The sequence below is a fragment of the Mustela erminea genome, chromosome 9 (genome assembly GCF_009829155.1).
Source record: "Mustela erminea isolate mMusErm1 chromosome 9, mMusErm1.Pri, whole genome shotgun sequence".
Classification (NCBI taxonomy): domain Eukaryota; kingdom Metazoa; phylum Chordata; class Mammalia; order Carnivora; family Mustelidae; genus Mustela; species Mustela erminea.
The window spans coordinates 44,993,187-45,006,419 of NC_045622.1; the positions used below are offsets into that span (position 1 = coordinate 44,993,187).

A 13,233-nucleotide genomic window follows, 5' to 3' on the forward strand; every position below is an offset into this window, starting at 1 on the left:
CAAGTTACTACATTTCTCTCAGTTTATGTTTCTTCATTTGCAAAATGTATAAAATATTATTTCTTAGGTGGTACCTGGGTGGCTTCGGTTAAGCATCTGACCTTTGGTTTGGGCTCAGGTCATGACCTCAGGGTCCTGATATCCAGCCCCAGGCTTCATGCTCGACAGGGCGTCTGCTTGAGGATTCTCTCTGTCCCTCCCCCTGCTTGCATGCATACTCTCTCTTGAAAAATACATAAAATCTTAAAAAAAAAAAATTCTTCCAGGGCTTATTACTCTTCCTTGGGTAGAAGGCCAAATTTAACATGGTCTCTATTGACATCAGCTTCTCTCCTCTCATGATACCTGGTACCTCATCATAGCATTCTTACACTCTATTTTAATCTTTTACTTTGTTGAACTTTCCAGTTGAATTACCTTTACTTTCATTCAGAAATCTTTGCGAGTGTAGAATATTGACTATATTGAGTTTCCAATATCTGGAGCATAGTAAAGATACTCACTAAATAGCTGATTGGGGTGTCTGGGTGGCTCAGTTGGTTGAGTCATTGCCTTTGGCTCAGGTCATGATCCCAGGGTCCTGAGATAGAGTCCTGCATTGGACTCTCTGCTTAGCATGGAGTCTGCTCCTCTCTCTGCCTCTGCCCATCTTGCCTGCTTATGATTTCTCTCTCTCAAATAAAGAAAATCTTTTAAAAAATAAATAAATAAATAGCTGATTAATGAAAGAAAGAACTTATTATTTTGATCTGCCAGACTTCTAAAGGTAAGGCTATTTATATGTTATAAATACAATTTTTATGTTAATTAAACTTGGAAAATTTAATTCAACATTTAATGCTAGATTCTAAAGTTCACTAATACGATTTATGTCTGATTCCAAGTTCCTTTTTTTTCCCCCAATAAAAAATTACTCAATTCTTTTTCTGGAGGATTAAGGGGGGTAGTATGGAGAGAAGGCTATAGCAATCAAAGGTTTTAGGATTAAGTTCTAAATGTGTTATTTATTAGCTCTGTGCTCTTGGTCAAGCTACTATGGATTTCAGTTTCATGTGTAATAGACATGATACGAGTTCTCAATGGTGAGAATCAGAGAAGATAATGCATGTAGAATTTCTTTTTAAACTGTAAAAAATGTTGCATAAATTTATGTAAAGAAATTTCATTATTCTAACAGCTTTGTTCTCTGAGATTTGTGTATTAAGTTCGCCTTTTCTTCTACTATACTTTCATCTTTTTTTTCTTAACAACACTATATATTCAAAAATTGTTCCATTTTTAAGTTGTTGCAAGTAATTTTATGTGTCATCTTTTCCTTGTTTTTTTTTCTTTTTTAAAAATTTAAAAAAAATTTTAAAATAAACATATAATATGTTTTTAGCCCCAGGGGTACAGGTCTATGAATCGTCAGGTTTATACACTTCACAGCACTCACCGCAGCACACACTGCCCCCCACCCAATGTCCATAACCCCATCACCCTCTGCTAACTTTTCCTTGTTTTTAAAATTCATTTGTTAGCACTATTGCCATTCACTGTTTCAGATTTAAATTACATGTCTCAAATTATTTATAACTTCTGGCAATGTTATTCTTAAACCAAAGAGTTGAACCTTAATTAAGAGATACATGACTACCCACAATTCCAATTATGTAACAGTCACCATATCCTTTGCATTGCATATTTCCTGCAAAAAAATTTATTTTAATAAATTATTTCCCCCTCTCCCCATTTCTTCCTGTGCCTGCCTTCAGGTAATCCAAATTTACTTTCCTTCTTTCAGTAGTTGAGGAGTCCTATGAAAATAGATTTGTTTTAAGAATGAAGAGAATAGGAGATGGGGCACCTGGGTAGCTCAGTCAGTTAAGTGTCTGCTTTCAGCTCAGGTGATGATCCCAGAGTCCTGGAATCAAGCCCCGTGTCAGGCTCCCTGCTCAGCAGGGAGTCTGCTTCTCCCTCTCCTTCCTTCTGCTTTCTCTCTCTCTTACTTTCTCTTTCAAATAAATAAATAAAATCCTTAAAAAAAAAAGAAAATAGGAGAATTGAGGTCATTACATTGGCAATGAATTAAAATATTAGTGCTGACTTGGATAATGATCTCAACTTTCCACTTTATTCAACTTGTCAACATCTGTCTAGGGATTTTTGTCCTGTACAACAGGATCCTTGTTATCTTATGTTTTTTATTTTTTTATTTTTTGCTTAATTTTTCGTCTGTACAAAGGTATCTAGTTTTATATTACCCTCAGGCTCTAGCTTTGATTAATCAGAAATAAGAATCTAAGTAGAGATAGATAAAGGGCATAATGGAATTGACACAAGAATGTGATCATTACTGATAATCAAAAGAAGCAAGAAGGGCAGCCATAATTCCAGTGCTAGATGCTGGCATGCAAAAGTCTAAATTGTCTAAGAGACACTTGACCATATTGACCACTTGTTTTTTTCTTATATTCTAGCATCTTATTTTATGTGTCAGATTTTTCTTATACAGAGCCGAGAAGCATAATAAGTTCTGTTGGTTTGGAGAACACCTAGCTGCTCTAATCAATACAATGTCTTCCCTGGGTAGTTAGTAGGTAAATATGTATTGAATGAGTTAGTGAAAGTCCTCTTATCTAGCAAATTACATTTATAGATATGATTATGGAAATGCTGTTGATACATTTTTAAGAATTGTCACTCATAAGCATAAAAGAATCAGAGTATGTGAATACCTACAAAAGTGACACAGAAGTGAAAAAGAGCTGAAAAATGATAATTGTTAGGGCATGTGGGTGGCTCACTAGGTTAATGCCTCTGCCTTTGGCTCAGGTCATGGTCTCAGGGTCCTGGGATCGAGCCCCACATCGGCCTCTCTGCTCAGCAGAGAGCCTGCTTCCCCCCTCTCTCTGCCTGCCTCTCTGCCTACTTGTGATCTCTCTCTGTCAAATAAATAAATAAATAATCTTTAAAAAAAATTATAATTGCAGGTGCCTGGGTGGCTCAGTGGGTTAAAGCCTCTGCCTTCAGCTCAGGTCATCGTCTCAGGGTCCTGGGATCGAGCCCCGCCTTGGGCTCTCTGCTCAGCGGCAAGCCTGCTTCCTCCTCTTTCCCTCTCTGCCTGCCTCTCTGCCTAGTTGTGATCTCTCTCTGTCAAATAAATAAATAAATAAAATCTTTTAAAAAATTATAATTGTTAAAGAGAGAGAATAAAAAGAAAAAGATGTCTGGTACTTAGTGGATTTTCAAAACTAATGAATGAAGGGATAAAAAACACTAAATCATGATGCATTAGAGATAACAGAACTTTAGAGCCCAAAGATACATGTAAGTACTGAGGAAGACATATGATAATTATGGTATTGTTCATGTTTATGTTAGTGATTAGGAATGAGTTCAAAAGTGAGGTCAGTAAGACATAATCATTTCAGGGAAATTACTGATTTTTTACCTTGGTCAATATGTGAATTCAAATAGTTGTGTTTTACTCAAAGAGTCTAAATATTATATTTAAATGAAGTATTTTACCATGCAAAGTATGAAAAATTTTAAAAAGTTAAAGTTCTGCCCAATGTATTAGCATATGCTTATATCTTGTTCTAAAATTGGAGAAGGCTCCCTTTGTATCCACATTCATTTATGTTTATAACCTTTTTAGGTAAAAAATTGATTACATGACATTCTTCTCCATTTATTATTGCCTATTGAAATTCTCTTTTCTTTCAATGGAGTAAGCTTGAGGTTTGCTATGATATATAGGAAAACTGGGGAAGGCCTCATTTGTACAGTGGTATAAGAAGTGCTTCTTCCCAAGTCTGTGTTCAATGACATCATGTTGGCATCTTGAAATTGGCCATGATGGGAATATTTACACCTTGGAAATTGCACATGCTACAAATCAGGGCTTGATTTATTATTTTGCTAAAAATGTGGTAAAGAAAATAATGTAATTGTAAGTTAAAAGTATATTCCTTTGGGCCACCTGGGTGGCTTAGTCAGTTAAGCATCCAGCTCGTAGTCTGGGCTCAGGTCACAATCTCAGATCAGGCTCATGAAATCGAGTCCCACATCAGACTCAGCATTGGGCCTGGAGGCTGCCTGAGATTCTCTTTCCCTGGGGTGCCTAGGTGGCTCAGTTGGTTAAGCAGCTGCCTTTGGCTCAAAGCCCTGTGTCCCACTCTGTACTCAGCGGGGAGTCTGCTTCTTTCTTTCCCTGCTTATGTCTGATCTCTCTTTCTCAAAAAAATAAATACGATTTTTTTTTAAGATTGTATTTATTTATTTGACAGAGAGAAAGAGCAAGAGCAGAAACACAAGTGGGAGGAGTGGGAGAGGGAGAAGCCGGCTTCTCCCTGAGCAGGGAGCCCAATGCAGGGCTTGATCCCAAGACCCTGAGATCATGACCTGAGCCAAAGGCAGATGCTTAATGACTGAGCCACCCAGGGGCCCCATTATATAATCTTAATTTTAAAAAAAAAAGATTATTTTTCTTTCTGTCTCCCTCTGCTCCCCCCAACTCATATGTGCGTGCACTCTCTTTCTCTCTCAAAAAGCAAAACTATATTATGTCTCTAGCAATTATACTGTGATTAGCATAGAAGTTGAGGAAGTATTTGTCCACTCTTCAAAAATTATTTGATTCAGTACAGAAATCACAAAATTGATGAAGGAGTGAGTGAAGGTTTATCACATAAGCCATCTTGTTTCATTTTCATCTTATTAATGTAACAAAAAAAATCAACCAATATTTATGTCAGAACTACTCATTCATCAATTATATCTGTAAGTTGGCTATTTTTATAAGAACTGGGCAAAAATCAACAAAATATTCTTAAGAATCACTTGATTATATGGAATTTATAATGGAAAGTTACATATCTTATTTTTTGTACATTTCATGTTAAATATTATGTTTCAATTTTAAGATAGAATTTTAAAATCATGTTTTTCAGATACTGACCGAGCTTTATCATTACTGGAAGAATACTGCAAAAAATTAAGGAAACCAGAAGAACAACAGTTGAAAAATGCTGTTAAAAAGGTGATGGGTATCTTTAAGAGCAGCTTATTCCAAGCTTTGCTAGGTATGTATTACAAATTTATTTATCATCTTAATGGTCAGAATGTGCTTAACAGTTTGAGTAATGACCTCATGTTAACTAAATTAAAAACTGGAATAATTTTCCTTGTTGGTGGAAAGAATGATTTTTTTTTTTCTTACTTAAGGCTAACCTAAAGAAGAACTGTGATGAAATAGAAAAAAAAGTGTAGGTTATTAAAAATATAAATATTGAGGGGTACTTGGGTGGCTCAGTTAAGTGTCTGCCTTCAGCTCAGGTCATATCCCCAGGGTTCTTGGATTGAGCTCCACACTGGGCTCTCTGCTTAGCTGGCAGCCTGCTTCTCCCTCTCGCTCTCCCTCTGCCTGCTGCTCCCTGTACTTGTGTGCAGGGAAATAAATCTTTAGAAATAAAATCTTTAAATAAATAAATATTGAAGGAATGTTTTATATAGGAAAAAGTTTACACAGGAATAAACCTGAACAGTCAGTGGTAAAAAAATTGAAGACAAATGCCTTCCTTTAGAGAAGGAATTGGCTAGCACAAAAAACAATGGGCCTTTTCTGTTCAGAATCATAGTTCTACTTTTACTCTCCTCTTAAAACAAAATTAAAATATTCCTTTCATGTTTTGCTTCTCTTGTGAAGGTTTATGATCCATATTGAAAAGTTTATTGGTGAGAATCTCAGTGCTCTGGGGTGCCTGGGGTGGCTCAATTGGTTAAGCGACTGCCTTTGGCTATGGTCATGATCCTGGAGAACTGGGATTAAGTCCTGAGTCGCACTCCCAGCTCCGCGGGGAGTCTTCTTCTGGTTCACCTTCTCCCCTCTCATGTTTTCTCTCACTTTCTCTCTCTCTCTCAGATTAAAAAAAAAAAAAAAAAAAAATCTTAAAAAAAAAATCTCAATGCTTTGGAATTTTAATCAGTTTGTCATAAATTTCACCATATAATGTCAAGCTTAGTTTAATCTCTCATATTAAAAATTGTGAAGAAATTCAAGGATTTAGCTTATGTATCTGTGTCTTTTTATATGTATCTTTTGTATTTATGCAGATAACCTAATTCTTCACATAATATTTTTTTAGTCAAAATAAACTAGCAAAAGATATAAACAAATACCTCCCCTCAACAAAAAATCAACTAAACAATTAAAAAAAACCCCACTCAATTATACTATAGTTTACTAAACTTAAACAGTACTTTTTTTTTTAACAGTACGTTTAAAAGATTAACTGAGTCTACTACACATTATTATTTTCTCAGGTCTGGTGGTTTATATATAAAATATAAAAATGGGAACTTATGAGGATTAATTTTGAAAATATTTTATCTATGGTTTTATTATGTCGACACTTGTTGACAAAAACTCCAACCTTAGGGTGTCACTATAAAAAAAACATTAAATTTTGAAAATTTAAAATTCATCTGTTGAATAAAAATAGAAGTAAAATGCTTTAAAGGATTGTTTTGCCCGTGGATTAATTTCTTTAAAATATTTTTCTGTGGCTGGTAAGATTTAATGACACAAATAACTATAATCATCTTAGTTGGTATTAAATAAAAACAACTCTAAATGGAGTCTTACAGAATTTAAATAAATCCTGTCATTAGAGAATAGTATTTTAGAGAACATTTTTAAGCCCCAAGTTTCTCAATTAAAAGATAATGGTTTCATCTAGTTGATAATTAGTAAAGGCTGTTAACTGAACGGCAGTATCTCTGAGTAGATTTGTGTGATATGCTTAGTTGAGACTGACCAAGTCTTTTGAGAGCTTGAATTTCTGAGAGCTTGATTTAGGAAGAACATTGTTGGATGCTTTAGATAATTTTACTATATTTCGGTAATGTTGCCATTTGGTATCACAATATCATTACATGGGAAATAAAAGGGCAAATGAATGACAGAGAATTGCATTTTGCTATTGTTTTGGGTGAATTATAAATATCTTGGCAAAAAGCCTATAGCATAGTTTGAATTTCTCTAACAAGATGAAAGGCAACAATAATCTGTAAAAAGCTGTTATATAAGTAATCCTGGTGTCCAGCTTTGAATGGATAGATTTGCTCTGGCTGGTCTTTAGAAGTCATTTTGGAATAAACCAGACCACAAAGAATGGAGCAACATTATACAACAAAACACAATTTTCATTTCAATTCCATGTGTGTTGCTAAATACTGATAACTAATTTATTATTGTTGAATGTTTGAGTGTTCTCACTGTTTTTCTTTAAGCACTCAAAAGAAGAAAAGCTATATAGCCCTCTGCATCCTGGAAGGGATTATATTATTATAAAAAGATAAGCAGAGAGCTATTGATAAATAGAGTATTATTTATGGTCTACAACTTCCTATTTGGACCAACTACCTCCTACCCCACCACCTGCCCTTTTTTCTGTTACAAGTAATGGAACATAGTGGCTTTACCCATTGTTCTGATATTCAGATAGCCAGTATATTGAAGTAACACCTTTCATGAATCTCAGTTGACTAGAAATAGAAGGGAGTCATAATGCAGAAAAACCAGTAGAAATACATAGTAAAGTAAAATATTATTATTGCAAGATATACTGTAATATTTACATATCACTAGGCAACCAACCCGTCTCTTGACAGATGAAAAGCATCACTTCAAAAATTAACACAGCCTCCTTCAGTGATCCTTCCATCATATTGCTTAAAAAAAATCCCAAACACTGTTATGTCTTAGTTGTGTAATCTGTGAGGGCAGAATTCTGTCTACGTAATTTTGACCATTATTATAGTGCATTAAAGCATTTTATAAATGAGTTCTGTAATAGGAGGGTAGAAAGTGATGACAAAGATATTATGTTTTTAGTTTTTAAAATAGAACTTTACCTGATTACAAAAATAATATATGTTCATTCTTTAAAAGTTAAAAATAAAGTAAAAGAAGAATATAAAATTTTATGGTAAGACATTCCTCTTATGGTAAATAGCAGGATGTATGATAAACAGAGAATGGTGAATGCTTTGATTAACTTTCTCCCTCTTTCCTCCTACAGTTTCTGTATCCTTTGCTTTAATTTCCCATTTATCAACAACTGACAGTGAAAAAAGACACTTAACTTTTAAAAAGTTAGTAATTAATGTTCATCAATATACAAAAAAGGGAAAAATACCTAAAATAGCAATGTACATTTCGATGTTGAGCTTAGGGTGACATCTTGTGGTGAAACTAAGGAAAAATTTTGTCCAATGGATAATTACATTACATTACATTATTAATAGTACAGATTTTGAATATAAGTGAATTGGAATTCTGTGGTAGTTTACAAAATAATTTAGCTCTGTCTTATTTAGTATGGCTAAAACATTTAGATTTTCAAGATACGCTGGTTATTATTCTTCATTTAGGTAATGAAGAAGCAAGATGGAAATGTTTTTATTATTTTGAAACTTCTCTTCCAGATCTCCTTTGAATAGTTAAAGATTTGTATTACCACCATAATATTTGTAAAAATTATTTTAATAATATAATGGGCCAGCTCATTTTCAGATATATACCACAAATGTTCTTTGTTTTAATACCTTATTGAATTTTTATTATCTTTTTTAAAAAAGATTTTACTTATTTGAGAGAGAGACAGAGAGTGAGCATGAGGGGGGAAGGTCAGAGGGAGAAGCAGACCTCCTACTGAAGCAGGGACCCAGATGAGGGACTCGATCCCTGGACCCCAGGATCATGACCCGAGCTGAAGGCATCACTCAACCAACTGAGCCACCCAGGCGCCCTTTATTTTTATTCTTTATTCTTATACAATTGTGGACAGAACTGTGTATATATTAATGAGTTTGAACTCCTTTCAAAAATCTTGTTAATCTTGTTTCTGATTTCATTTCCTTTTATTTCTTTTTTAAAATTTATTTTTTTAATTCAATTAATTAAAATGGAGTGTATTATTAGTTTCAGAGGTAGAGGTCAGTGATTCGTCAGTCTTATATAACACCCAGTGCTCATTACATCACGTGCCCTCCTTTTTTTTTTTTTTAAAGATTTTATTTATTTATTTGACAGAGAGAGAGATCACAAGTAGGCAAAGCAGCAGGCCGAGAGAGGGAGAAGCAGGCTCCGTGCTGAGCAGAGAGCCTGATGCCGGGCTCGATCTCAGGACCCTGAGATCATGACCTGAACTGAAAGCAGAGGCTTTAACCCACTGAGCCACCCAGGTGTCCCATCATGTGCCCTCCTTAATGCCCATCACCCAGTTACCCCATCCCTCTAGCCCCACCCTTCAGCAACTTTTAGTTTGTTTCCTATGATTAAGAGTCTCTTATGGTTTGTCTCCCTCTCTGATTTTTTCTTAGTTTATTCCCCCCACTTCCCCTATAATCCTCTATTTTCTTTCTTAAATTCCTCCTGTATACTACAACTTCTTTTTCCATTCATCTGTCAATGGACATCTGGGTTCTTTTCATATTTCCTTTTGTTTCACTGCAGTGTTTGAGGGGGACTTTTGGGGAAAGATTTAGGACAGAATGGTCAGTAAAGTGGCATTTTCCTTAAAACCTTGCCAGCAGTAAAATCTTAGAAAAATGTATATCCCTTGCATGTCAGACTTTGCGTTAGAGTAGAATACTTTCATTTCCATAAATTTTAATGTAGAACCCTATGGACTCATAGGGGTGACATAGTAGATAGAATATATATTGGAATATATTGGATATTGGGATATAAAGGAGATATACTACTGAATTGATAATTACCACCTCCTTGTTGAAGCCTTCTCTCATATCCCTATCTGATAGCAGCTTTAGCCAGTCCTTTTATTATGTCTCACAGGGTTTTTTCAGATTACTATAAAACATTTGTTGTATTGCCTTTCGATACCCCCAGTATATGGGCCTTAATAATAGTAGACTTTCAGTACAACATTTTCCTTGTTCATTTACTCAGTAATTATTTAAAAAATATCTGGTATGTATTAGACATTGTGCTAGGAAATGGGGATATAATGGTAAACTATAGAGGAGAGGATAGTCCTTGCCCTTATGGAGAAGTGAGAGAACTCAAGTGGGCAAAAGATATATTAGCTATGTGATTAGGTAATTATTTAAATGTAATGCTGGGAAGTGCTCTAAAATCAATGTATTTAAAAGTTTTATCACATTTACTTTGAGTAAAAAAGCCCCACATATTTTTCCAATACAGTAATTTCAATTTAATATTTTATTTCAAATAACATTTATTTGAAAACATCATGGCTATTTTGGACTTAATCATTCATCATCATGTATAATTTTTACCAGCAGATCATAAGGTAGTCATAGGATTTTTAAAATAGATTATAGTGAATGTGAAAGTCCACATAGTTATTATGAATTTGGGAAAACTTGGCTCTAATCCTCCAAAGGAGATGTTCTCAGAGTGTGGTTTTTGGACCAGCAGCATCAGCATCACGTGGAAACTTGCTAACATTGTAAATTCTTGGGCCTTACTCCAAACCTACTGAATCAGAAACTCAGGAAGTAGGGCTCAGCAAATAGTGTTTTACTAAAACTTCCAGGTGATTCTGAGGCATGCTAAAGTTTGAGAACATATTCAAAATGATTAGATACTTGGCTACTAAGGAGAGTAATGTAGTTTGTGAATATTATTAATAAATTTGGTGAGATAGGACTGTGGCATTTATTTATTCTTGGGTTTAATAAAGATTTGATTTGGTCTTTAATGAGTATAATGAGCCATTATTATTCTGGGATATAATTTGAGTACTTTAAGAACCCAAATTAAAGAATATAATTATGGTATCTAATTTTCTTTTTAAAGTACAATGATATATCTTAAACACTTAAGTGATTTTTTTTTTTCACTTGGATACTTGATGATAGTATCTACTTATGAGGCTATGGATAGAGAACAGCAAAGCTACACTGAGATGTTGCTATTGGCATACACGAGGCTCACTCAGTAGGTAAGCGCTTACTGCCACTTACAGCCTCAAAGCAGGTGCTCCAGTAAAACAAATACATTACTGCATGTTATGCACCTTCAAATAAGTCTTAACTAATGCAAGCAGTGCATGTTAGATTCTTAGACACTAAGTTCTACTATGTATGTACTTACTTGCTTACAGGACCCATTTACATAAAGAATGCAAGTATTCCAGCTATTACAATTGAGTAATTAATAATTAATAAAGTATTTATGACATGTTTAATTTACATGGGTATATACAGATGGATGTTACTAGAGACAAAGTTCCTACCCTTAAGGAGGTTAAGCAACTGGGAAGGTAACATTCATATACATACAAGGACAAGATAGGATATTCAAGGGCTAAATTTTGAAGGCTAGACCAAACTGTTATAGGAGTTCAGAGAAACATGGGGTCATTGCAGATTGATGTTACTAGGAAAACTTTTCTGTGAAAGGTAAGCTTGATCCGGGTCTTGTCAGTGATAGGATTTGGGTAAGAAGAGGACAGAAAAGGACGTTTTTTTCCCATCCATCCATCCATTCATTCAAAAGATGTATACTGAACACTGAGCTAGGCATTGTAATATATACTGGGGAGAAAAGCATTAAACAAAATTGCCTAAATAGTTTATATTTACAATTGTGATAAATGTTACAAAGGGGAAGGAGAGAATGCTATGAGCAAGAGGCTTAACCTTCACAGTGGAATCAGGGAAAGCTTTCTTAGGGAAGTGGCATTTGAGATGATAAAAATTGTACTGGTTGATAGAGGTCAGAAAGAGAGTAAGAAAATGGATACGACAAAAACAAGGGTTCAGGATGCTCATGATACTTAGTTTTTAAACTGTCTTATAGGAATTAGATAAGGCATCATATTAAACTTAAGTCTTTTCCAAAGACTTGTTTAAATTTGAAGGTAGACTTGAAGGACACCTGAATGACTCCGTTAAGTGTCTGCCTTCCTCTCAGGTCATGATCCTAGGACCCTGGGATTGAGCCCTGTGTTGGACTCTCTCTCCCTTTGCCCCTCCTCTCTACTGTGCTCTCGCTCTGCTCTCACTTTCTCAAATAACCAAATAAATAAAAATAAATATGAAGGTAAACTTGAGAAACAAGAGTGGTAAGCATAAAAATGTCGCCCTCGTGGAGCACCTGGGTGACTCAGTGGGTTAAGCCTCTGCCTTTGGCTCAGGTCACAATCCCAAAGTCCTGGGATGGAGCCCCACATCAGACTCCCTGCTCAGCAGGGAGCCTGCTTCCTCCTCTCTCTCTCTCTCTCTCTGCCTACTTGTGATCTGTCTGCCAAATAAATAAATAAAATCTTTAAAAAAAAGAAAAAAATGTGGCCCTTGTAATCCTTATCATCGCCCTTTGTTAAACTGTTGTGTACTGAGTGTGGTTAGTTGTGTTTCATGTCATGTGGAATCAGTATATCTTAAGTTAAATCTGACACTTTACATCGGATGCCATCAAAAGGGTTGGATGCCATTCTTGGCTCTGGACTTTTTATACTTGCTGTAGGATTTATGTCACCAGATGGCACCATTTAACTAAATTTATGTACTTTGGATGCTTATAAGCCTGGTTGTTTTTAAATGAAAGATACTTTTATTTGTGCTAAAGCTGAATTAGAAAAAATTTAATTTATTTTGGTGGCATATGAGACTTCTATACAGAGTAAGGTAATGAAACCCCATAAGTTTCTTGAGAACATGAAAGGATTGGGCTGTTTCTGCTAAGTACATAATAAATAAAAGTTTGGTAATAATCACTGTCACTAATATATGGCAGCTGGCAAAAAAGCAGAACACAATAGGTTTCCCCATCTAGGTTTTTGTATAGCCAGCATAATGATAATATGAATATTTTAAAATTAAATGTAATTTATAGATGTAGGGATTTTAATATATATATATATATATATATATATATATATATATATATACACACAAACATGGAGAAAATTCTAAAAGATTATTTTAGGAATAGGCCTTTCAAGATGTCTTCAAATATTATGATAATAATATGTTAAAAAATGTTGTCAATAGGATATATGTTCTATTGAACCATGGAACTAAATATTAATAGAACATCATATAGATGTTTTTTCTTAGTGTCATCTAAAGGAAATGAGTATTTATTACTTTTTTGGTTAAAAACTTCCTTAATATTTTCCTCATCTTTAAGCAGAATTAGTCACTTTCTTCCTTATGTTCCTGTATTTGTTCATATTTATGGTACAGTAGTTATTA

At 34.5% G+C, this 13,233-nt stretch overlaps 1 protein-coding gene across 1 annotated transcript in view; it reads left to right on the forward strand.

The window, feature by feature from the left end:
• Positions 1 to 13,233, forward strand: part of DLG2 (discs large MAGUK scaffold protein 2) — a 2,075,147-nt gene that overhangs the window by 10,003 nt on the left and 2,051,911 nt on the right. The window contains exon 2 of the mRNA XM_032356653.1: positions 4,935 to 5,066. Within this exon, the coding sequence (XP_032212544.1) occupies positions 4,935 to 5,066 (132 nt within the window). The remainder of the gene's footprint in view (positions 1 to 4,934; positions 5,067 to 13,233) is intronic.